The 26,294-nt window shown below is 38.4% G+C and overlaps 2 protein-coding genes across 5 annotated transcripts in view; one reads left to right on the top strand and one right to left on the bottom strand.

Moving 5' to 3' along the window:
* Positions 1 to 3,340, top strand: part of TNFAIP8L3 (TNF alpha induced protein 8 like 3) — a 46,413-nt gene extending 43,073 nt beyond the window's left edge. The window contains exon 2 of the mRNA XM_051797159.1: positions 363 to 3,340. Coding sequence (XP_051653119.1) covers positions 363 to 925 — 563 coding nt within the window. The 3' untranslated portion in view covers positions 926 to 3,340. The remainder of the gene's footprint in view (positions 1 to 362) is intronic.
* On the bottom strand, positions 813 to 26,294 carry AP4E1 (adaptor related protein complex 4 subunit epsilon 1). 4 transcript variants are annotated; one of them, XM_051797138.1, is made up of 24 exons: positions 25,877 to 26,294; positions 25,474 to 25,541; positions 24,498 to 24,621; positions 23,391 to 23,464; positions 21,159 to 21,280; positions 20,178 to 20,337; positions 19,514 to 19,680; positions 18,866 to 18,939; positions 17,767 to 17,889; positions 17,572 to 17,681; positions 17,151 to 17,290; positions 15,739 to 15,851; positions 15,481 to 15,599; positions 14,483 to 14,785; positions 13,615 to 13,729; positions 13,111 to 13,246; positions 11,946 to 12,198; positions 10,659 to 11,234; positions 9,292 to 9,476; positions 8,439 to 8,596; positions 7,838 to 7,980; positions 4,819 to 5,671; positions 2,607 to 2,674; positions 821 to 882 (listed from the first exon to the last, which is right to left on the bottom strand). In XM_051797138.1, exons 1-22 carry the CDS (start codon positions 26,277 to 26,279, stop codon positions 5,669 to 5,671), a joined length of 3,669 nt encoding a protein of 1,222 aa, XP_051653098.1. In that variant the 5' UTR covers positions 26,280 to 26,294; the 3' UTR covers positions 821 to 882; positions 2,607 to 2,674; positions 4,819 to 5,668. The 4 variants fall into 4 exon arrangements, with proteins under 4 accessions (XP_051653099.1, XP_051653098.1, XP_051653097.1 ...); XM_051797139.1 differs by lacking the exon at positions 2,607 to 2,674 and having other exon boundaries at positions 813 to 882; XM_051797137.1 differs by lacking the exons at positions 821 to 882; positions 2,607 to 2,674; positions 4,819 to 5,671 and having other exon boundaries at positions 5,680 to 7,980.

Genomic DNA, 26,294 nt, shown 5'->3' with positions numbered 1-26,294 from the left:
GATATTTTATGCATTATTTTGACCACAACATCTCAGCAGATCTCTCTGCTAAGAAAGCTTTAATATTGAACTTCAAAATTAAAAGACTATCAAAGTATCAGCATAGATATCCCCTGCCAGAATATTCTGTTCTTTATGTGCAAGCAAATAAAGTGATAGCAAGAACTGAAACATGGCTATCTAAAACCCCAAGGATACCTGTAAACAATGTGTTGGAAGTGTTCCTGTTACTGCAGTCATGACTATATGTCAGTTAATCAGTGTCTCAGTTAAGCATGTGGGTACTACTTTTCTTAATTGATTGCAAAAATAATTCAACAAATAAAATAAACATTTTCTCTTTTTTTTCTATCCCAAACCAGGTCCTGATTATTTCAGTTCCAAGAATCTTGCATTGCAAGCCCAGAAAAAGATCCTGAGTAAAATGGCAACCAAAACCATGGCTAACATGCTGATCGACGACACAAGCAGTGAAATCTTCGATGAGCTGTACAAAGTAACGAAGGAACACACAAGAAACAAAAAGGAAGCCCATAAAATTATGAAAGACCTGATTAAAGTGGCAATAAAAATCGGGATCCTCTATCGAAACAATCAGTTCAACCAAGAAGAGCTGGAGATCGTAGACAAGTTCAGGAAGAAGCTGAACCAAACTGCCATGACAATCGTCAGCTTCTACGAGGTAGAGTACACTTTTGACAGGAATGTGCTTGCAGAACTTCTCAATGAGTGTAAAGATCTTGTGCACGAACTCGTAGGTCGACACCTGACCCCGCGGTCCCACGGGCGCATCAACCACGTCTTCAACCACTTCGCGGATGTGGAATTTCTGACTGCCCTGTACAGCCTGGATGGGGATTGTCGGCCATACCTCAAAAAGATCTGCAATGGCATCAACAAACTACTCGATGAGAAGGTTCTTTGAAACTACGCTCAGAAGCAAGAAACCAAACAAAAACTTCTCTCTAGGACTGGCCACCCTTCATGAGCCGTGGTTGGCAAGCGAGCTCCCTTCCCATCAGTCTTACTACAGCCCCACAGGGTCCAGAAAGTGCTCACCAGGCTCATGATGAAGTGGAAAACTTAAATCAGAAAGCTATCAATTTTAATGTTTTGTTCAGATAATTTAGTCTTTCTCAAGGAGCAGAGTGAACAAGGCTGCTGATATGTGTTGTTCAGAAAGAGATTGCTATACCCCAGGATCTTGCTAGCTTTGTGTTCAAGGCTGAACACAAGACAGGAAACTCACATGCATGGCTATGTAAAAATAGACAGGTGAAGGCAAGAGCAATGCATGGAATTTATTCCCAGGCCCTTGGTGCATATATTTTTATTATTTCCACACTACCTGAAAAAGCTTTGACAGAAAATAAGGCTGTAGTGGATTGAGTTCGCTCCTTTCAAAGGGATCAGGAATTAATAGGAGAAGACCTCTCTTAATTTAAATGGTATGTAAATCTAATAGGGGAATAACAAATCATACAAACTGAGTAGAAGTGGGAGACAATTTAAAGAACTGCTCTAGGAAGCAATATTTTCATCAGAGTTTTGTTTTATACCTGCTAATAGAAGGTTTCATTTTAATCTTGAAAATTAGCTCAGTGGTTGAAGCTCAAAGGTAACCAGAAAACTAAAGCAGTCCAGCAGTTCCCCCACGCTCAGGGTTTGTGTATTGGGTACCATCAGGCAAGTTTAGGCTGAAGGTTGTGCTGCTCTTTGTGCTCTTACTGTTCTGCCTGACAGAATAAAATACTCTTTGTGAAGATTCTGACATTCCCTTGTGAGAAGCACAACGGACACCATTTCCATCCCGTCCTCAATGTATTCAGCCTCAATACCACTCATGGTTTAATGTGCCCATGACATTTGTGCCTACAGTAATCAGAGGTGGGATACAACAGGATGCCCATCCACTCTTCTTGCAGTGCCTCTGAGTGTAGCATATCCACAGTAGCTAAACGAGAGCAGCCTTAGTGACTCTGGTGAGCTTCTGGAATGAGTTTTGTTCTGAATGTTTTCAGTGGCTTTTTTTTTTTTTTAATGTTTTCAAGCTGAAAACATTTTGCCAAGAAAGAGTGGGGTTTGTACAGTCCCTTTAGGATGAAGGGAGGATGGGAGCAGAGCAGATACACCAGCTTTGCCACTTGTAGAATCTGGGTAGGTGCTGACTGACCCAGAGTAAAGGAAGCATGTTCAGAAATCTCTCCTCTCCTTGCCTTCTACATCTTAATCTCCTGCTCTAGCTCCTGACACTGCAGCATCAGGTACCCTCTCCTTTCATCTGGCACAGAGAGCAGAAAATGCCATTATCTAGAGGTAACACCTTCCCTTTCATGTATATATAATACAGAGATGCATGTACTTGAAATTTGACAAAGACAAGAAAATATATTTGAAAGCCATTTCTCTCTTAGGGAAGCTTACAGGGTTGATCACTCACTAGGATAAGAAAAAAAAATATTTCATTTAAACTCTTGAATACTATGGTGGGAGAGAAAACTGTTCAAAAACTTTGTTATTCTTCTGTCTTTCCTCACCCCAGATATTTTATCTCTTGCAACAACAATTTTTACCATCACACCTTATTCAGTTGAGAACACACATACCCGGGTCACATATTCACTTGGGTTGTGCGAGATGGATTTGTATCTGTTCCCAGAACTCATTTGAACCACTGTAAAAATGAAAGACAGTAGCAGAGCAGTTTGTAACAATGTAAATTTTCCCCACCTATTTCCTTTAACCATAAAAAAGTGTATTTAGTAGCAGTGAAGGTGGACAACCCCTTTGCAAAACAGCAGTGAAATACCAACAGTTGGGGTTGCAAGTTCAGCCATGTGCAGAGCCATATTTACATGCACATTACCTGCATTTCTTCCAAGCACGTACTTGTCAATTGATGCTTTTGAACAGTATTTATCGTATCCAATGCTCCTGTCCCAGTGCACACACGTCAGATTTTGCGTGTTTCATCTGTGGCAAACAAATTTAAGTTCTTTTTTTGAAAGCCAGAAAAAGAGATTATTCAACATTCAAGATGTCCTAAGGAAAGATATAGCCTGTATCTGTGACTTTTTGTGTGTTGCAAGTATCAATATTCAGATTCTGGTATTTTAGACACACCAGCTGAACATCTGTTGTTTTATTTATAAATAATCTGAGTAGCCTTAAAGGAAGAGGTGTTTTCAAGTATTTCTCATACTTGCACATCCTGTATATTCATTGTTTACTTTTGTAGCTTGGTATGTAATAACATTGCTGAAATATGGGCAATGTTCAGGTCACCTTAAGTATATTATGTATTATCACATTTGTGGATTAAAAATGTGTGATTACTGCCTTTTTTGTTTCCTTTTGATTCATTTATTCTACCATCCCTATTGCATCACACGCACCCAACACCAACACGTGTCAGCAGCAAACAGAATTTCTGTTTTTCCCCAATGTCCTCCAGCACTTGAGCTACAAAGCGATGCTGGCTCAGTGTGTTTAGTGGAGCAGCCCCATCACTGAGCTCAGAAACTCCTTCATAAGCCACGGGGAGGAACTGGCACAGACTTCTTGCCTTCAGGTACCACTTCTCCCTGGGCTTAGCCTGAGCCGGTGCCTGGAACAGACACGAGCAGCCTGAGGCAGGGGCAGAGCACCTTGCAGGCCAAGATCTCACTATCCTTCTTGCAAGTACCTTCTTGAAAGTGTCCCATGGTGTATTTAGCTCAGTTTAGCTCCATGTCATTTAAACTACAGGGAAGACACATCCCTGGCAGATTTCAAAGCCGTGCTTTAAACATGGAGGTGCTAGAACCTACCAGAATGTTTTAACAACAGCAGGCACATATTCTCCCATCCTTATTCCCAGAAAAAGCAAACTGCTTTGGTTGAAGGAGCTCAGGATTTGCAAACAACTCACACGGCAATTATACTGAAAGCAATTAAAGGTTGGCACAAAGAGAAAACTGACAACTACCTTGAAATCTGAGTTTAAAGCAATCTTCCTAAGTGGTGCTTTGAACCTCCCTGCTGGTGAAGCATTGCTGTCAAGTTAATTTTATGAATCATATCATGGCAGGACACAATATTCTTTGCTGCATCACTGCCAGTTTTATGTAATAAAGAGAAAAATGTTAATGTTCAAGAAACTCTCATGGGAGTGACCACTTCTGGCACTCTAATGAAAGGGTCCCTGTACCACTGAGCAGCACTTCACACTGAACATGTGACCTGATTTGTGCTAGAGAAATGTTCTTACAGAAGGGCACATAAATAGCTGACCCTGAAGAGAACCAAGAAGTAAAGCACAATTAACTCTTACCACAGCAACTGAAATGCAAAAGCAACTTTTACCTGGATGACTTAAGTGGATCTATTTCTGTTTTTACATAAATCAATGCCAGAAAGAGACAATGCACAGTCTTACCCACAAAGAAAAAGATAATACAGCTTTTTAGGCTGAAAAACTACTGGTGGGATTCTATAGGAGATAAACACCTTTCCAATATTTAGAAGCCATCAGACAATGTCATTTATGAGCTATTCACAAGTACAGGAAAAACTCAAGATAGTGCCATCCATTACACAAATTTACTCTTCTAGGTCCTTAAAGGATGAGGAGGATTTGGGAATACCTAACAGAAAGTAATGTAACACAAGAGATTTGACCTATATTTAGGAAGATACCCTACATCATATTGCCATGCTGCACTGCTGTCCATTTTCCTACTAAAGTATTTGTTTCATTAAAAATATCTGAAATTACTTGGGGTAAGGAAGGAGAAGCTGACAAAACAGTTGGAATATGGATCCAATATAATCACTAACCTGTTGACTCCCAGATGTTCAGAACTCCAAGCTGCCCATGGCACACAGCAGTAAAAGAGTGAGGTGTCCTGGTACCCAGGGTTTGGTCCAAACGTTGTTAACCTGCCAGTTCAGAAAGGTCAGTTTATACTGACTGGCCTCTGGTTGCCTCTTGAAACCAAACTTCTTCATGCAAACTGGTTATGTGCTCTCTTCCTTCTAGCCTGTTTCTATCCCTTTCCTGGAAGACAGCCTAAGCCTTCAAAATCTACCAAGTCACACAGAAAAGTAACTGGGAACACCATGGAGGAAGATAGTCACAAAAGGATTTTCAATACAGAACCAGATGGAAAAACATTTCTTTGTATAATTATCTATGCAGTCATATTTCAGAGACAGCTGGATGATGGAAGAAGATCAGAGGGATTTCCAGCACTGAATTGCTGAGGTTCTCAAGGGCCTGAACTCCCCAGTTCAGCCAGGACTCCTGTTACACACTGGCAGCTTTTTTACACTAACCATCCCCCTGACTTAGACCAGGGCTGCAGCCACCTGCAGTTCAGCTGTTATGTCCAACTCCCCGAGCTCCCAACTCTATTGCAATGCTTTCTTATGTCAGCACTGAACTTAACAAAATGCTATTCCTGTCAACTACGAATAACAAGAGATACTCAAGTCTCCTGTGATGCCTAAAACCAAAACACACAATCTGGCAGAATTCCAAAAAGAGGGTTGGACAACATAAGCGACACAGAGAATGCTGTTCCAAAGATCTAAAGTGTAGTCTTGCAGTCTTCTGGTACCTCCAAGTGAGACACGGGATATTTAAATCACCAATGGACTCAAGACTTCTGTGGTGTTACATTCTTCATCACTGTCCAGATGTAAAGAGAAACAATTAAAATAGAAACTAGTTCTTAACATGCAGAAACACTGCTATATGTGGTGGCAAAGAACATGTAACAAGGATTAAGCTAATTTTTTAAATAAAACTGAATTTTATTAAACTGCAAGAAATGCAAAGATGGTGATAGATTCAGAACAACATTTGCTGGGCAATCCAAAAATAAAGACCAACACAGGTACAATTCCCTGCAAACTCCTTGAAGTGGTTTTAATACCATAAAGCAATTAGAATATTGACACTTTGACATACACTATTCATACAGTGAAAAAGGTTACAAAGAACATTACATGAACAACAGAAGGCATTGCTGTCTTTTGCTGTTCTTTTTAAACACTAAGACAGTAACATCTCATTGCTGAAATGGTTTGAATGCATAGGCCACAAACAGATACTTGTATTAATAGTTCCTATGATTACAGAAGTCCAATTGCATAACGCAATTTACCAGCAGGGAAATAGTTTGCTGGAAATTATTCCACTATAAATCAGTTTTCATTTATATAAACTGTCTTGAAGTGCCAAGTAAACATTAAAGTATGCAGAACATTAAATATATTTACAGGTTCAGTGCACTTTAAATTCCTCAGTAAGAGGGTACTGAAACAGCAATAAAAACAGTTTTGCTTGTATGATTATACTTGTGATAACACAAGTAGCATGACTTAAAAAAACCCCAAACTATCAGCACATTAACATTCTTAAGACAATTTCATCAACATTTACCAAAACATCAAAGTAACAATACTTTATTTTTCTTTACAACCAGTGCTTATCAGGTGAGAATCAGTAATGCTGAAATATAACAGAGAGTTTCCTTGTTACTATTAAACACACAAAGGAGAGAATTCCACTGTGGAATCCATTTATACCATGTCTGAACTGTGTGTACAACCTTTGATGCTTTTAAATAGAAAACATGACCAGCTATAAATAATATTAAGCAGTACTAGTTTTCATTTAGCATTTAAATAAATTAAGATTGCTGGATTTTCAAGACTGTGAGGTTATTTCAGGAAGAGAAAACCTCCTCAGACACAGTTTCCATGTGTACTGCTCTGATTTAATCTCTCATGCCTTGCTGCAGTTCCTAGCAGTGCACGCACAACATCTGTGCAAGTCAAAGGTTTGAGGAGTCATACTGAGCTTATAAATAATTAGAAGAAAAAATAAATGAAAGTTTTCCCCATGTGAATTTTTCATGGACAGAGATATTGGCCAGATTAAGTTTATAGGGTTGACTGGACAGCAATGAACATGTTTCACTACCCATGTTGACAACCAAGGTCAACACGTCCACAGCCAAGTACCCCCAGCTCAGTCACCTCAGGCTTGATCCACATCAAACTTTGCTTTAGAGATGCACAAATATTCAGTGACTGTCACAGAATAGTGACAGTCACTGAATGGAAAGGGAACACGACTGAAACATGAGGCAGGAAGAACTGCAGACAGGGACTAACCCGAGGGGCCTTAGATCATCCCCCAGGAGGTGCTTCCATGGGATCTCACATGCCTGACTCCTATCAAAAACTGTTTAGATGTTACCACTTCCATGGTAAATATCAAAGATCATGGGAAGTGTTTTGTTCCCTAGAATCTTTTAACTGTTTTAAAACTGTGCATTTGTTGCTACATAAGTTACTTTATACAGCCACCAGTATGGGTCTTGTTGCCAACAGTGCTTAAAAATAGCTTTAGAAAAATTACCAAAATAAAATTAGATGATCCTGATAACTGATCGAGTCTGACCCTATAATGGAAATATGTTTTCCTTTAAAATCATATTTAAGTAGTTGCCATGAGAAGTAATCATTGGCATCTATAAAAGCTGCATAATAAAAATAAATACTTTCCGTCATTTACAACAAAATTAAGAAATATACATTTCACTGAAACAGGTTACAATACTTTAATGTACTGTACAGTCCTGAGCATGTTTTTGCAGGCGTAATTTAGGTCATTGCTCTTTCCCCACAAGTCCACATGACATATGCCAGCTGGAAGAAAACTTCTAATACTCCAAGAAGCAGTATCTTAATTTAGCTTTGGTAATTATCTGTGCAACTGTATAAATCTTTTCACACCCCAAACAGGTTAAGGCAGGCACTATTGTTATTAGGATTCCCCCATCACCTTTTGACACTGATAGAGCAAACCATCTGGAAGGGCAGCACAAGGTGATCTGAACCACACAGCCAACATCCCTGAGTGAGTACGGCAGTGCAGCAGGCAGGGCACAGATGGAAGCAGCTGGCATGCCAGTATTCCCTCATTACCTTAAAACAAAAAAGACCACAGAAAAATAAAAAAAGAAGTAACAAATAACAATTGCTACAGTATACTTCATAAATGTATCTTTCAAACTCCATGTGTGTTGTTCTCTTCTACTCTTCCCTCTAACTCCTCTAACAAGTCACCACAAATCACGCTAAAATCCCAGCTTCATATTTGTCCCACAGCTTCATTCCCTTCTTTTTGTCCTGTCCAATACTCTTCGTAATGCAAGTTTCCTCCTTTGTAAAATTTACTGTTTGTTGTTCACTTGTATCTTTACATCACCTTCACAAAGACCCCCACGTAAGGCAAACAAAGTCCACAGAAAACAGTCCCGAGTTTACTGTCCTCCCAAACATTCCCCGCCTCAAACTCTAAGATACTCACTTCCATGCACCCATTTTCATGGGAAAAGTTGTATATATTATATGTATACCATATATAATATACTTTCACTTACCTATAATGTCAACTATATGGAGTTTCAGCTTCTGTTGCAGTGTGTTCAAGGCTGCTGAAAGGGAATCTTGGGAAGACGACATTTTTATATTCTGTTTCACATCATTGGAAAGGGACAACCACAGTTTTCCAAAGTCTTCTGTAGTCATTTCCATTGGCCTAAAAAAAGATCACCCCATATTTTAGCAAAATGAGATATGTAAGTCACAAAAAAAATCATATCTGGAAGCACCTGGACAACAGAACAAGCAATAAGCAAATTCATGTTAGTTTAAACAAACTCCTCTTAGCATAGAAGTTTCTATTCTTTGCTTTAGGTTTCTAAATTTTAAAGGAATAAATATATGGATTTCACTTCAAAAGAAAAGTCTGCTGGAAAAAAGGACACTTGCTTTTTCTACTCCTAAAATAAATGCAGTGTTCCAAAATTAGAAGAATGAGTTTTCTTCTTCCCCTGCAAAAATTGTCAGCCTTTTCATATAATATTCTGGTCCCTGCACTCAAATCACTTCTTTCAGTTTGACATGTTTACATTATGCCATATTTTAAAACATCATGCCCTTCTGTTCACTCAGTTTTCAGCCTCCTCAAAAACACATTCTGTAATTCAAGGCTATTCTAACCTGCAGCTACTGTCAATATCCTCACTGGATTTGTACTTCTTGCTGGAACTTTTCCTCTGTTTTGGAAGTGTAAAATAACCCTTTATTATCTTTAACAGTAATCTCAGATTAAAACTAGCTGCTCAAGAAGGAGTCTTATATTTTCAAAGTCAGTACCCAAATCATCCTGCCCTTGTCTAATACTGAGTTGAGTACAGGTGTTTTTAAAAAAATGCAGCTTTTTTTATTTACCTGATGAAGTCCATCAGTGACAAAGTTACTGAAAATTCAAGGCGAGTTTCCATCTCTGACTGGTAACTAACAGAGCCAGAAAGAATTCCCTGGGTACAGATTTTGTTCATCCTCACACATTTCTGGCAATGTTCCAAACTTTGAGCTTCAATTACAGGAAACTGGTGGGTGGGACTCTCCAAAATCTATGTGATGTTTTAAAAGGAATATAGAACGTAAGTCTTGCTGTCAAGTTTCGCAAGTGATAAAGATACAGCTAGAAAATTGTGTAAGTGCCTTTTATTTCCATTGATTTTTCTTGGACTATTTGACAAGTGAACAGAACTACTATTTCTCAGCCCTCATGAAGGATAAATCAATAATTAACATCTACAGGTGTTCTGTGAGTAGTAAAACAGTGGTGAAACTCATCTCTGGTAATCGGCTTCCCCCACCTCTGAATAACTGCACCAAGAACCTGAATTCTGTAGTTCAGTCTCAAAATATAAGCAAGCAGCATTTGCAACATACCTCAAGCTATATGCTAAAAGTAAGAAGTTGAGAAATCCTCCCTAATAAAAAGGATGATTTCAAGATTACTCAGCAGTCCCCAGCCTCTTCAAACAAACCAGTAACACAGATTCTATCCATGGTAGTGGTCTGTGTGGAAACTTAAGTGAATTACAAGAAAAAACCAGACATGAAATGCCCACTTTCTAGCAAGGACAGGTTTGATTCAAGTTAGAAAAGGAAAGGAAGGAGACTCCATAACCAATTAGCAGTTCCTTTCCTGCTTAATTCTCTTTATCCAGTTATCATTTGCTGAGTGTTTAATAATTCTGTGTTTCTTCTAGCAAAATCTGTGGACAGTCATGCTGATTGGTAATTCCTAGCCATCTTTCCAAATATTTAAATGAAGTTTCAATCAAGACTCTAACATGCTTTTACCAACCCTAGTTAAATCCCAGATGTGGTCAATGCAAAAAAATAAACTGACCAACTCTCCTGCACCATCAGCTGAATGCATGAGAATGAAATATGACTGGTAGCTTTGGGGGAAAGGAGGAGAGAGGAAATCAAAGCAAGCCTACACAAATTTTATGTCAGGGAAGTAACGGAATCACACGGATTTGTTATATGGAGGCAAGCACTCCATATAATTAAAAAAGTGAGATGCTAACTTTTAAACCAAATAACACTAAGTTTATATTGAGATTTCTCTCACTGCCCTTCAGAATGTGTGTAACAGCAGTAACCACAAGTTTTAAGGAAATACTTTGGAAAAAGGCATGACTATTACATTAAAGCAAGCATTGCACAGTGAAATGCAAGAGAAAAGTGAGAAGTTCCACGTGCATCTCAAATACAATGGAAACACAGTTTCTTACCTGAAAGTGTTCTGTTTCTTCAAACACTAAGTTCAGAGCATTAAGTGCAGAAGTGGTTTTATTGGAAACTAAGACAGTGAGCAACAAAGAGTCATCTGTCCACGCCTTACATAAATACAGAGCTAAGGCATCACTCTGATGAAGTTCCAGTACCTCAGAGTGAGGAAGCTCTTCAAGTTCCTCTGGTAAGGAAGGAACCAATGGTGTTTCACTGGCACTTTCACATTGAGCACTTGGAGAAGGCTGAAAAATTTCAATATTACTATCAGCAAACAAAGATGACTGTGACACCCTATTATCTGAAAGTCTGTCATCCAGCACAGATTTTTTAAGAGACTGAGGTGTTTCAAATGCTAAATTATCTTCTACAATATCTGAAGAGCACAGGGAGGCTTTCCTTAACCTTGTGTGTGTACTTTCCTCAGAGTCTTCTGTGTTAATAGGTACTGTATCAAGTAAGGGACCAAAATCTGAAGCAGCACTACTTTTGAAGTCTGATGCCTCCTCACTAGGTTGAGTTTCGTTTATCTTTGATTTCCTTTTGAACTTCTGGGTAGCTGTGTCCGCTTTCCCCATCTGAAAAGAAAAACATGGTTCTGTTACTATTAACACAATGAAACAGTGAGCAGGGACAAGGAATCAATACAGATGACAAATACAAACAGATTCCAGACATTTTAATGGATTCCAGCTTTTGTTGTATTTCTTACAGGGTACTGAATTAGCTTATAATGCAAGTATGACTCTAGGTTCTCTTAAACTAAAAGCTCTTAATAAAACTAAGCACAGCTAAACAGTTTCTGGTTAACCAGTGATAAATGCCAAGATGTGAGCTGGCTAATAAGATGCCAGTCTTAAAAAGACTACCTAATGGTGAATTCTTATGTTCCAGATACTACCACTGACATATTAAAAATGGTCTTGACACAGGGTGTCAAAGCTCTAGCCTTACTGCCAAATGAATGGCAACAACTCTGCAAAGTTGGGTCAAAGAACAATTGTTCAGGAAAACTGTGACTTAAACTTGAAGCACAACACATAAACAGAGGGAAGTTCTAGTTACCAAACCAGATCTGCTCCAGATGTTGCTTCATCAAGTAATATCCAAGCTGTTTCATGTTCTTAACAAACTACCAGATGGTAAAAGTAATTTTCAGTAGCTTTTCAGTTACTTAGGGGAAATTTGTCTTATCACTAATTTGATCTTCATTTGCATACAAATATCTATAATTTTAGATAAGGCTATATGTAAACTATAAACTGTTAAGTCTCAAAAGAGCCACTTACCAGACTGACACCAGCACTTGATCCCAGCCCAACAAACAAAGTTGATGCTAACTGCTGCTTCTCTTTGTCTTCCTCAGTGAGGCTGGCACCTTGATCAGACCTCAACACAGGAGGGTCACCTGCCTGTCCTGCTAATAAGCTGCCACAAGAAACTGTTTGTGGCTCATTTTCTTTCCCTACTTTTTCTTTCTTTGGAAGATAACCTTCTTTTCCCCACAGCTTACGTACTCCCTCAAGTTTCAGAGTATTTGTCCTAAAAAAGCAAACAAAACAAAGCAGGATCAGCCATATGAACATCATGTTCTTAAAAAACTCCAATACTCAAACACTCTTTGGTATTCACAACTTTGGTACTTTGATAGACACAGTGAGCAGTGAAATATAAGTGAACACTTGCATCTACATGAAGTTCTATGTTAGTAATGTTACATTACTTTTAAAACATCCCACAAATGTAAACCTGGACTAGGCTATACATTACTTAAGTACAGACCTATATTAAGCAGCATTAAACACCTGCAACCAGTAGTACACTCTGTTTGCCACCTCCACTCAGAGTTTCAGACTACATTTATAATATATTTGAGTAATTTTTTAAAAGGTAAATATAAGCAACATGGTATCTATCCTTCTCCCCAGGAGAGAGGTTCTGGGAAGACATTTTCCCATAAAGATTCTGAAAAGGTTTCCTGTAACCAATTTACAGGACTATGAATTAATTTTTTAATTTGTATGAAGTTATGGACCTGGAATAGTTTGTAGTGTTCTAAAACTTACACTGAAAATCTTAGCCTCACTTTTATCTAAAAAAAGCTTCCTTAAAAGGCACATTATTAAGTATTTTTTCTCTGTCATCTTTTTCTTACAGGTTACACTTGTTTTTAATGGGAATACGATAAATTAATTATCAGGTAATCTTGTCTCCATTTTACTGCATCTACCACCACCTAATTTGTAGTCTGTGAAGAAAGTGGAAAAAGAGTCTAACCACGTTGGTTTTCCTAGTAATTATAAAGATACCACTACCTGAATTTCTTTTTACATGACAGATGTTTCCAAGTTCAACTGCATTCTTTCTAGTTCCATGTAATGAAGCAGCAAAGACATGATACTGACAACAAACAGAAGCTTAAATGTGCTTCATTTCAAACACAGGTTAACTCACTCTTTGTGCCCTGTCTCAGCACTATTACCAGATGTATCAGAACCAAAAGATAAACCAGTGGGGGACTGTCTGCCAGTGACACCAGATGAGGACACACTTGAAGCAAAGGACAATCCATAAGGTTCAAAATTCAGAGCTGCAAGACAGACAATCTTATAATTACAATGAGGAATAAAAAAAAAAAAGAAAGAAATCTGTTTTCTGAAAACAGATATCCCTGTACTGCTGGACTTCTCAGGCTTTCACTTTAACAAACCCCATAAATTTCAAATCCTACAGACCAGCAGAGATTATAATAAAACTTTCTCCCATCACAAATAACAACATATATCCATCAGCTAGACTGATGTGGAACTAAAATCTAAACTGAATTTAGCTCTTGTTTACACACAAGAGATGTATTAAGATACTATTACTTTAAGAAAATGTATTAACTGTAAACTTAAATTGTTAATACTTATCAGGTCATTTACCAGCTATTAAATAAATGCTGCAAACTTTCACCTTTCTCCTGAGAAAGTTTCTCCTCTTGCCTCTGGTGATGAGGTTTATATGGTGCTGCCCCACGACCAAGTCCTTCGGCCACAAACCCATCCAGAAAAGATAAGGAAGCATCTACCTACACAGAATTAAAAGGAACAAAAAGGCAGTGAAAATATTTGCTATATCTGAGCCTGGTGTTACCAGTAGAATATTGTGTCTTATCATCAGATCAGGATCTTCACTCTCTCATCTCCCATATCTACCAGTAGAGCTGCTGTATCAACAGCAATGGTTCAGCAAGTATGTTGAAGCAGACTTTGAGCTAGAGATTTGTAACTTAACTCCTCCACTATTTGACTTTTATATTAATTTATAAAACAGAAAAAAAAAAAAAAGCAGAGTTGAATCTTCCAAAAATGGTTGATACTACCATTATATGACAATACTGAATTCAAACAAACCCTCTCAAAAACCTCAGCAATATCAATCCTCTTTTCCAATATTTTTTCCATTATTTCAAGTTCAGTAGTTTCTAAGTAGGAGAAAACCCTATGGATTAAAAAGCAGTACTATATCACTAAAGCTGGCCTACCACGTCTTTAAAAAAACCCAAAAGACAACTACAAATAAACCACTGCATGAAATGATCATCTTGTTAAAAGCAACTCCAGCTTACTTAACACTGTGGTTCTTTATCTTTCAGTACAGAACATTATGATTCACCACATATGCCTGAAAAAGTGTTTCTGAAAACTCACTTTAAGCAGACTCAACTAACACCAGTCAGAACTGCAAATACCATTCATTTTGAAAACACGTTTTTACCGAAATATTCAACCCCCTGAACTACAAAGAGGTTCATGAAAAACAAACAGTGCAGCTGTCTTACCACCATATCATTGCAACTAGCATCAAATGGAAGCAAATTTTTCATCAGTGCTTTGTCTTCACAGAGATGTTTCAATTCAAAGGCATATTGTCTTATGCAGGTGTCTAGAGAGCTGCTAAATTCTTGGATGAGTTTGTCAACTGTTTCTGAACAGGAGGTATGTGATGCTATCTTGGTGACTGCAGCCATTATCCACGCTTTAGTTTCAGAAGTAACATAAGTCTTCTTCAGCAGGCTGTGTAGTTTTGTCAAAATAACTTCTGGATCAACATCTGTAACAAGACTGAAATATTCTCCCAACACCTATTCACAAAGAACAGACAAAACACGCATTTAGTCACACAGAGCAGTGCTTTCAGTTTTGAAATCAGAATATAGTACTAAATAACACAATAAAATCCACCTCATGTTCAAGAAATTATTATTTTAAACATCTTCTAAATTATTTCTTTACCATTTTGTGTTTTCAATGTCAAAGGCTTGAAGTTAGCTTTGTGTTTATCTCAGTAGATTCCAACTTTTAGCTTCTTAAAAATCCAACAGCTGTTGGGAAGAAAGCTAAACATAACCAGGTCCTGAGAAAACACAATTTGTTCACACTGCAGCCTCTCCCTTGGGTGGAAGCTGAAGCTTACCCAGGTACCAGATAATACCAGCACAGCACCTGGTCAGGCTAAAAATGCATTTCAAAACCACATCTGGCCTAGTTCTGATGAAGACAGAAAGGCTCTCAACATGCAGCCAGGTTCAGGTGGTTGCTAAGCCATTCCATCAGCCTTAAAGGGAGCTTTTCTACAGCTTTTCTACAAACTACAAGCAGTCCTTGGTCACCAAAGAGGTCACTAAAATAGGATTGCAGCATATTAGCTTGATTTCAAGTAAAAAAAAAAAAACAAACTCATGACTAAAAATACAAGAGTCTAATAAATATTCATTAAAAACATCACCACCTTAGACAGTTTCCTCATATATGGATTTTGACCATGTGTCTACCTTACCCAACTCATAACTTGAAGGAATTTCTGTGGATACAATGCATCTTCCTCTCCAAGTAATGATAAATAAGACTGCACTGCATACATCCGTAGCTGATGATCCTCCTTTCCATCATCAAATCCTAGACAGAAAACAATATAAGATTTCCGTGAAACACAAATAACAAATCCTACCAAACATTTTGAAGTACATTTTAAGAAAAAAACCCAGATTATCAAGGAACACGTCTGATTCTTCAGAGCATTCAGAGAGTTGTTCACCTTCAGCCAACAGCCTCAGAAAGTTGTTTGGGATGTCAGGATGCACAACATCACCTCCGACTGAAAACACAGCATTCATTGTCTGGATGAACCACTCGTTGTTAGGAGCATACGTGTCCAGGTGTTAAGGAATGAAGTGCTAAGGCACAACTTTATGTTTCTTACTTGTGTGTTTCCTAAGGAACACCCATCTTAATCTCCCCAGTAAGTTGGGGATCTGATGGTCAAATACCAGTTCAATCTAACTGAAGAGGAAATATTCCTGCATCTTTCAGAAAGCATTTCCCATACATTTCATGGGAACTGGTAGTCAGGTAGAGAAGTGTTAAGTTACTGCCCTGTTGAAAAAGTTGTGAAGTAGACCTCACACAGCAGGAACAGACATGTTGACATATGTGAACTACTCTATTTTAAGCTCACACTTGTCCCGTGTTGGGCTTCCAGCATAATCTTTTGAGTTTGTTTACCCAACATCACTTGATCAATGACAGAAAAGCTGTTATTTTCAGCAGTGTTTTGCTGTTGACTTACAAATTTTATGAAAACAATGAACATTTTGAAGCACTCCACAGAAAGCATTACTGGTTTTTTAAACGCATTTAGAAGTTTTTTAACATATTTAAAATTTGATCAGCCTTTGCTAACTTTGAAAGTTAGCTTCTGCCTTCCCTCAATCAAGTCCTGAAAATGCAGTTACTGAATAGACATTTTCAACAGTTAAGAAACATTGATATTGCCTTATTTTTGCATAGAGCAGGACAACACAGCTCTTTTTTGTACACTACTCTGTTCCAAGCAGTGTACAAATAGGATGGTAAGGCAGCTTTCTGTTAAAAAGCACTTACAACTCAAATTATCAGACAGAAGTGCACACAGAAAATCATGCAATGGCAGGTCTAACATGCCAAATCCCTAGCCAGCACTTCAATCTTTTTGGCATTTTTAAAGAATCTTTTCTTTATTTCTATCAAAGTGTGTTATTCTTCAAATCCATATACCAATGAAGAGTTAGTTCTCTGATAGATCATTTCCACAATTACAGAATAGCACTCCCTCCTGCAGTAGTGTAAGACTTCCTAGTTTGAATTTAAAAACACGAGGTTTTAATGCTAAACTCCAAAGCCAAAATAAAATATTTTGAGTGCCATTACTTTCTCTCCGTGAAATACAAGAAACACAGCAGTCATGTTTGTATATGTTTCTCTTTTGCATACTTTTTTTTTGAAAGAGTGGAAAGCACAGCTGTAACACTTCCTGTTTCAAAAGATCATGAAAGATGCTTTGAAAGGTATAAATGTTACATATGCCTGAGTTCTGACTTCAAAGTTTCAGAAAAATAAAAGGATATTTCTCAGCTAGTTCAGAAAAATAAAAGGATATTTCTCAGCTAGTTCAGAAAAATAAAAGGATATTTCTCAGCTAGTTCTGCTACTTTGGCAACTAGGTTGATGATAGCATATTCTTCTTTACTTTCTTTTAAGTAGTCAAGCATCTTTTGAACTATGACAATGACATTCTGTCCATTTGTAATCCTATAGAGAAGCTCTAAAGTCTGCAAGAGAAAGCAAAAAAAAAATCAATTGGTTCTGATGACACAAAAAAGGAAGCAGGCAAACAGTAAAATCAGTATGATGCCAAATTGAGTAACTATCTTTGTTTAGCAAGTTTTAAATGAAATACACTGATTACCTACACAGCTTGTCACATTAATATTGTTTTAACTACCCTCTCACAGTAACTGAAAAATAATATCCCTTTTACACTACTAATTTCAGAAAAACTATTACCATCTTAAAAATTAACTTAATTTTTGACATTTGAAAATTCACTCACCTCCCTTTTAATAATGGGATCTGGATGGTCCAGACATTCAATTATTGTCATCTGGTGCTGAAGGGCCAGATTAGGATCCTGCTGGATAACATAGGTCAGAGCCTTTAAACCTAGAATGTGATTGCAAGTGATATAAGACAATGCATACTACTATGGCCACATTCAAAACAGCATAATGAAATCAGGCAGCCTTACCTAAGTACTTCAAATTAATTTTGGGAGACAAAACAAATTTTCCAATGCACTTGGCAGCTTTTTCAAGTAGTTCAGATTTGGGATAAATTGTATAAATTGTTTGGACACATTCAAATAAGATGGCTGCAAGGGGGGAAGACACATTATTAGTGTGTATTAAATAATTCTATAATTCAAAAATTTTTAACAAACAAGTTCAGTGACTGTCTCAAGGAACTGCAGTGCTGTCCCACCCCCACTGAATTGAATCACAGAGTACCCACTGACATAAGGAAAAACAGGATGAAAGCCTATCTCTTTTACTATATACATATTTTTATTAGCCCTTGCCACTGCCCACACAACTTCCTGTCCTTAAAGTTCTTCCAACCTTCAAGTCTCCTATAGTTGCTCAAAGCACTGGACTGGAACAGTCTTCAGAAAGCCAATGGGCAACTCTTAAGGATTTGAGACGAAATATTTTCTGATAATTCATATGATGTCTTAGCTTCTAACAACAGCCAAAATCATCCCAAAAACAGCCTTGTTAAAAAAAAAAAAAGCCATCCCAAAATCAAAACACAAACCAAAAAACACTTTGTAGTTTTAGAAAAATCTAGAAGTAAACTGAACAACACACAAAAAGTAATTAATCCTTTGTGGCAACAATCTGGGCAAAGATTCAGACCAAGTCAGTCTCCCAAGTTAATTAGGGCTTAAAAATCATGATGTAATTTTCAGTTTTTCTTGTAATTCAGTACAGTAGTTCAGTAACTGAACTGTCCAGTAGACAACCTCCTACTTTTAAAGTGTTACAAAACTAAAGCTGAGGAAGAGTAGCATATGAATAACTCAACGGAAAGAAAAACATGCAATAATCAATTACTTCATATAAGAAAGTGTAATCACTCATAACTACATTTTTCTTTTGTCTGGATCAAATGGTTTTAAAGAACACTTAATCACTTGTTCTACTATTTACTAGTTGGACATTCAAGAATATTATTAAGAAAATAATTAGATATTTCTAAAGCACTAAGTAAGTATTTTGGCACAATCAACTACTCACAATTTTCCATCTTTTCAAAGACTGATAGTTACAGAAAATAACCTCACCCACCATATGTAATATTATGATTTATCTCTGCTCTTCTTAAAGATTCATCTAGAACATCATACATCAATTCACTTGTCCTGTTTAAGAAAAAATATTTAACATTAATTGCAGCACTAATAAGCATGTGGTCTTTTTTTGCCACACAGTTCAAAGTCTAGTATAGAAATTGGACCATTATTCATATCCACAAATTCACTTTAACACAGAGGAGTTCTATAAGATGAGCCTAAATGGCATTTAACAAGATATTTGCAGCTTTCAAATAAACATCTACCATATCACAAGAATGTGATATGGTATAAATAAAAAGATCAACAGGAAAAGGATCACAGACAACTAGGTCCTCACAAAATGGTAGCACTTTTAAAATAGCTTTACTCTGGATTTTCATACAGTTATTTGGTAACCAGCAAAATATATATTTTAAGCATATTCCACAATCAATTGTTTAGCCAATTCAGAAGCTAAGAAACAAATTTTGCAGAACTAGCCTGCTCACTGTCTTGATTAATAACAAATGTATAAGAACTTCAACGCTGAAATCCTCCTAAAAATTACCAACCAAGCAAACCCAAGCTGTCTGTGAGGTTCAGGCTGTGACTGTACTCTTTGTACCTTCAAATTATTAATTACAGAGAAAGATTTGGTTACCTTGGATCATCTTTTCCTAACAGCCCCAATATTCTTAAAAGCTGAATTTGTAACCATGGTGCTGGCACACTGTGATAGTTGAAGTCAGAAGAGAGCTTTCCTCCCACTACCTGCTTTAGGATGGTTACAAAACTCCCAGTCAAGTCCTTGTATCCAGATGAGTTTTCCTACATAATGAAGAACAAACACAATTCAAACAGTTTGATACAGCAACTCAAAAGTAAAAACAATCCAAAACTTGTGTAGGATCAAAATATCTGTGCTGACGGTTCCATTACTTTAAATTAAAGTTCTACTCTCATTCCCCAACACTCATAAGCTCTTCACTTTAAATCTATGCTCTTTTCTCACACATTTGGAAAGGGAGCAGATGTAACATATTCACAAGCAAATTCCATCAAACCCTTAAACACACCGTAGAACTGAGATCCTCCAGGCAAGGATCCAATGATGCTGAGCATTCAGATCATGCAAGAAGTGGATCTAAATGGAGAGTTGGCATAACCAAACATAACACAGATGCCCATGATCACACAAATTACCTTTTCTAATGATTACAAGTAAGTTTTTTCTGCAAAACTTCTGTACGGTACCCTGTGGATTTAAAACGAAAACACATAAAAATATCTCCCAAGTTCAGTTGTGCTTCCAATTCTTTGCCTACCTTAATCATTTGCAGATAAATATGCAGGGAAGCAGCCATGACTCCAGCATCCCTGTCACATAAGGCTTTCCGGAACTTATCGTGGATGTGCTGAACTTGGTTAGGAGCGATGAGATAGAATTTATATAAAGCCTGAACAGCTTTTCTTCGGATAATTTCCCTGAAATGAGATTTACACGCAGCAAAATGAAGCTGCCTGTGTATTTTAAGTACTTCACAAAACAACTTGCACTTTTTATTTCTAGAGTACTGTAAGATCAAATGGCCAGTCATGATTTGCAGAGAGATGAAAACCTGTGTTTTACATATTTGGTAACAAATGACTTGGCAATACTACCTAAGTGAAGAAGTGACAAAGCAAACTTTAAAGCCTAGTAGGGCTTGATGTCAGATTGGTTATTCAAAAGAATGGCCAGCAAATAAACAATAAAATAGGTTATGACTAATCTTTTGTGGTGGTATGTGCAGCTCCAAAAAATACATGTCTAGAAGTTACTGAGTTGATTCTACAGTTCTCTATCTAATCAATAAAACAATTACAGTATTATCCTCTGTGTATGGGATACTATAAACTAAGATTCAAACAATATTCATATCTGTAGGTATACTTTTATCAAAGTTTCTATAAAAAGCTTTATTAAGAAAAAGTATCAGTAAAGTTCAAGGATCCTAATCTGTTTCTCCACCTACTCTACAAACACTTCTTCATCCCTACTCATTAAAAGGACTCCAGGAAATAAATTCAATTACATTTACCTATGAAGACTGGCTAGGAAAAAAATTAATACCCATCCAGTACTCAGTCAAGGCTGCAAATAAACGACATTATAATCCAAGAGAAAAAACTAGGAGGAACAATTTCCAAAGGTAATGATTAGAAAGACCAGATTAGAAAAGACACACCAGTTTACTAAAACTACCTACAAAATTAAGTTATTCAACCACACAAGGTCATTTGAAATTCTGTAAATGAATACATACTTAGAGTGCTGGAGCTTGTCTTCTATTAGGGGAAGAACAGCTGGAATCATTTCCCGCGGAAAGATCTGGCTGACAACAGTTAATGCCATGCAGACCTCTACTAGATTAGTGCTCTGTAAGTCCTGAAATAAGACAGTAATTTTTTACTCAGACTTTTCAATTCCACACAGACATACCCCAAATCTTTCCCAAGCAGGCTGGATCTAGCCCACCTACACAGCCCAGCCACTGCCAGCATACTGCTGTCTGTTCATGTTTGAGATGTGTCAGCTCCCACTGAGCTCATCAGGTTCTCTCCTTCTCTTATGCAGCAAGAAGGAACAGGCATCTCCTCACACTGGTGTTTCAGAGATGTGTACATTTAAAATATCAACGTAGCATTAACACATGGAGCTACAATCAATTTTTGTTTACTCAAATAGTTGGATGATTGCAAAAATATATTGAGCCCCCAGCTGGATCAGGGGGATGAGTCACTCACAGAATTCAACAGTATTCTCTCTAGTGCCTTTGACTGAGCCAAAAGAATTAAAAAAAGAAACAAGCAAGCTCAATAGTACTGCCAATTACGTATTTGTACACTAAAATACTACCTACTCCCTAAGAAGCAAATGCAAATTACATGTAGCATTCTACTAAAGAATAAAAACTCAATCTGTTCCAAATACAATTAAAACTAGTAGATATAGCTCACTGTAACCTTAAACCAAAAAAGGATGGATGAATTAAGGAAACGCAAGACTACAATTATTTTTCAAAACAAATTAAATATGTAAGATTTCCAGTGATATAACTTGCTCTGTCAATTTGCCCCAGATAGGTTTTAGTCCTCATTTTGGTTTAATTCTTTGTGGACTCTCATTTTTTACCTTTTTCTACACACTTAGGAGTTTCAAGTCATATTTTTAAATATTATAAAACAGTTTTCAATCACAGCAACAAAATGAGCATCACTTTCAATCTATAATTTATCTGACTTTGGCCTACTGCAATATAAAAGTAACCATTACACAGAAGAGTTGTAATATAAGTCTTAACTGCTCCATGTAAGAGAAAGTAATACAGAAGACAACACCTATGAAATATTATTAGATAATAGATTGTCAGTGTCAAACTCCAAAGCATATTTCCATTTTCTGTCAAAGTTATCATAAGAATTCAAAGAAGGCAAGAGGTACTTGCCATCACCTAAAAGCAAAAGCTGACATTGCAGTATGCATGCATGGTTCCTCCTGGAGTTGAGGTACATAGTTGGTACATTTTTATAAAGGCAAGTTTATAGCATATCTCCTTTGAAAAAAATTTAAAACATGGCTTTGACAGCAGGAATGCCAAGATTAAATTAAAAAGACAGGAAAAGTCATTTCAAGTTTTCATTGCTAACCAAAGAAACAGCAACTTAAGAGAGGAAGATATAACTAATTAGTACATAACTTAGATATTGTATAACAAAACAGAAAGAATTGGTCCAAGTTTAATTTACAGAACCACAGAATTGTTTAGGTTGGAAAAGACCTTTAAGACCATCAAGTCCAACCTTCAACTCTGCTCTGCCAAGTCCATCATGTCCTTAAGGCCACATCTACATGTCTTTTAAATCCCTTCAGAGATGGTCACTCCACCACTGCCCTGAGCAGCCTGTTCCCATGTTTGACAACCCTTTCAGTGAAGAAGTTTTTCCTAATATCCAATCTAAACCTTCCCGGTGCAACTTGCCGTCATTTCCTCACCCTGTTGTTTATTACCTGGGAGAAGAGACCAACCCCCCTGAGCCTCCTTTTCTCCAGGCTGAGCCCCCTCAGCTGCTTCTTATCACAGTTGTGCTCTAGAGTACTTGCACCAGCTCCTCCAGTCCCCTGGGTGGATCCCACCCATCCCACAGACGTGTGTGTGTCTCAGGGGTGTAGCAGCTTGCTGACCATTTCCCCTTGGATTCATTCTGCTCCTGTCCTCCAGCTCAGGGACTGGGTACCCACAGAACTGGTCTTACCAACAGAGACTGAGGCAAACAAGGCTTTAAGTACCTCAGCCTTTTCCTCATCCTCTCTTACTATGTAGTCCTCCCCTTCTTCCAAAGGTTGTAAACTCTCTTTTTTTCCCCCCTCAGTTCCAGATAAGGCCCTTTGTTCAACCAGATCTTCTTCCCTACCAGCTCATCTCTTGGCACATGGGAACGGCCTGTCCTGTGCCTTTAAGATTTTCCTTCTTTTTTTACCTCCAAAACCACTGTACCTTCACAACTGTGTTCACAAGTAGAAGCAGCAGTTCGTGATTTTCATGTAGAAATAGAGAAACTGCCAAGTAGCCTATAAAAGAAAGCAGCCTCCATTACTATTTTCAAGCAATAAGCAAACTGAAGATAGAAAACTTAAGACTGTAATATAAGAGTTAAATAACTATAAAAACCCAACAAAAAAAACCCAGCTGGATGACAGTTGCCCATTTTTAAATACCAAGACTTTCTTTTATTTCCAGGCAAACCAGTTATATTCAAGTTGCAGTAAAGCTCAACAACTAACAGCTAAGAATTCCTAAGTTGTGAAAAGTAAGAGACATAATGATAGTGTTATATCCAAAGAGCAGTCAAGATCATCATGAGAAATCACTTCCTGGAAAACCAGTATCTTCTCTGAACAGAGAGGTCTGAACAGAGAGGACTAGGCAGCTGAATAAGCAACTGCAAGGAAATTCTCCAATGAGACAGGCTGAAAGGTCCCTCAAATTAAATCTATTGGAAACAAGTTAACAGCCACACTGGTAGGCAAGGAAATCCCAGTGGCATGGAATTTCAAAGAAATCTGAACTAAACTTTCAGATTTCCTCAGGAACTTCTGCCCCTATGCTATAAGGATCTCCCTATTTGCTTCATTCCCTACAACTGTTTCCAAAGTAAAAAAAAAAAATAATAAAAAAATAATCCTACAAGCACCAAAACAGAAAATGTGTCTGACAGATGACCGACATCACCATCTTTATCTAATCTTGTACCATAGTACTTGAAAAAAACCCCAGAGCTTGAGAGAAATTAATTCTCTGTTTGATATGTTTAACAAACATTCTCTTAAATTATTTGTTTACTGGTGCCGCAATTCAACACAATGAATTTTATTTTAAATCATCACAATTTCATTTCCCCTGCCTTCTGTGCTTCAAGCACATACAAAGCATCACACAAACTAAGGATTCAGCTAATTTCAAAGATTAAGAGACCATGAAATAAGATCAAGAACGCAGAGGAACATTTTAAGTAAGTTGTATTTTTAGATGGATTATAAATCCTGAGAAACTTCAAAAACAGAATTTGAGAACATTATTAAGGCTACAGCTCCATGCACATACCAACTCTCTTCTCCAAAAGATTTCCTTGCTGTGCAAGCTTGATTGCATGGATATATCCAAAGGAAGACTCGTACCCCAGCATTTCACAGTAGATGAGTCTCACCATACATTCTTTCATCAGTTTCTGAAATAGCAAATTTAAATTACTGAGAATTTTAAGTCAGTCATGTTTTATACTCTTCTTCGCTGCTCTAATGAAGCAGAGAACTGTATCTGACAGAAACATATCTCCACTCACATATGTTTTCTAAAATCAGGGTATTTGTGATTTTTCTTTGCTATGAATCTCTTCTGAAAAATCGATATTAATTTCTGCTATAAAGGCAGAACTTCCCATATATGACCCTTAAAAAATTCTTATTTTGATTAGCATGCATCAACAGTACATTAACTATGACCAACATAAAGAATATGAATAACCAGAAGCGTTCAGATGATTACACTGTTAACACAAATTATTTTTCACCAAGTGCTACTCTGACCCAGGATGGTTTCTCACTATGCATAGATAAAACCTGATTTTTTTCCCCTAAAAAAAGTCTCCTGTACGGGACTGAGACAAGCATTAACTACCTCAAATCACAATATATCATCTCCCGCAACTCAGACGCGATAACGGTGCATACAACAAAGCACAGCTTCTTACAGAGCACAAACTAATTATAAGAACAATGTAAGCCTGCAAAGAACATGATTTGATGGAAGCAGTTCATCTGCTTTGTTTCAGAAACTACAGAACGACAGATTCTCAGTGCCATACTGTTACAGTTTATTCACATCAAGCAGAATCACAGTGTTATCACTATTTTAAATGTGCTGCAAAACCACACATATCGGTATCTTTTAATGCTGATGATTAAAAATCTATAATACAGATAACCTGCACATCCATCTAGAAAAAAGAGTGAGAACACTGCTGTACTTCACCTTTGGTGTGCTGTTCCCATAGCCTGTAATAACCACTAACAGAACTTACAAGTGTTGTGGTGGGGGCTGAAACTGTTGCTTTCAAACTGGTTAGTTCCTGCTGGATCAATTTTTCTTCTTCCTAGAATAGAGAGATCAAACTTCGCATACATTTCGTAGGTAACAAGAACCACAGGAGATGTGTTAATTTAAGTGTCCCACACTCTTCCCAAAGCAGCGGGTGCCTCGCTCCGGGGCTGCTCAAGCACAGCAGTGTGGCCGTGCCTGCCCACTCCGTGCCCCCAGAGCGGGCACAACGCGGCACGGCAAAGACTTATCGCGGGGTCCCGAGCTCAGCCAGACCCAGGTCGAGGGGAGATACCGTGCCCGGGGCCCCCAGCCCAGCCCAGCCCAGCCCAGCCCCGCGCCGGCTCCCCGGGCAGGGAGCGGAGCCCGGCCCCCGCAGCCCGTACGTGCTTGGAGGTGAGCGCCGTGATGCTCCGGATGAGGCTGCCGAGCCGGGAGGTGGCCGACACCCTGGCGGGGCCGCCGGCGCCGCCCGGGCCGGTGCCGGGGTCGTGCTGCCCCAGCAGCCCGGGCAGGGCGCTCAGAGTCCGCTCCACCACGTCGCTCATGCCGGACCCACCGCCCCGGAAGAGACGGGCCCGGGCGGCCCTTTCCGGGGCGGGCCGGGGGCGGGAGGCGGTGCAGCGCCCTGAGGGGCGGGGGATCCCGGGCCGGCCCTCGGTCCCCGCGCACCGCCCCCGGCCGGGCCGGGAGGTGGAGCTGCAGCCCCGCGGTCGGAGCGGGCTTCGGGGGCGCCGCCGGGTGTGCCGGGCACGGAGCCATCGCCGCCGGAGCTCCTGCTGGCAGCATCGCGGAACAAAGACA

Source organism: Manacus candei, unplaced genomic scaffold (genome assembly GCF_025592945.1).
Source record: "Manacus candei isolate 608988 ecotype Guabito, Panama unplaced genomic scaffold, ASM2559294v1 h1tg000046l, whole genome shotgun sequence".
NCBI classification, from domain to species: Eukaryota; Metazoa; Chordata; class Aves; order Passeriformes; family Pipridae; genus Manacus; species Manacus candei.
Note: the sequence above shows the minus strand (reverse complement) of the source record. Positions and strands in the feature narration are given on the sequence as shown.

Excerpts from the sequence above, each read along its gene's own strand:
- AP4E1 (XM_051797137.1), bottom strand. The coding sequence starts at position 26,279 with ATGCTGCCAGCAGGAGCTCCGGCGGCGATGGCTCCGTGCCCGGCACAC. Across the intron at positions 20,338-21,158 it reads GACAAGCTCCAGCACTCTAA|GGAAATTATCCGAAGAAAAG; the intron begins GTATGTATTCAT and ends ATCTCATTTCAG. Across the intron at positions 7,981-8,438 it reads CCATATAGTTGACATTATAG|GTAATGAGGGAATACTGGCA; the intron begins GTAAGTGAAAGT and ends TTTTGTTTTAAG.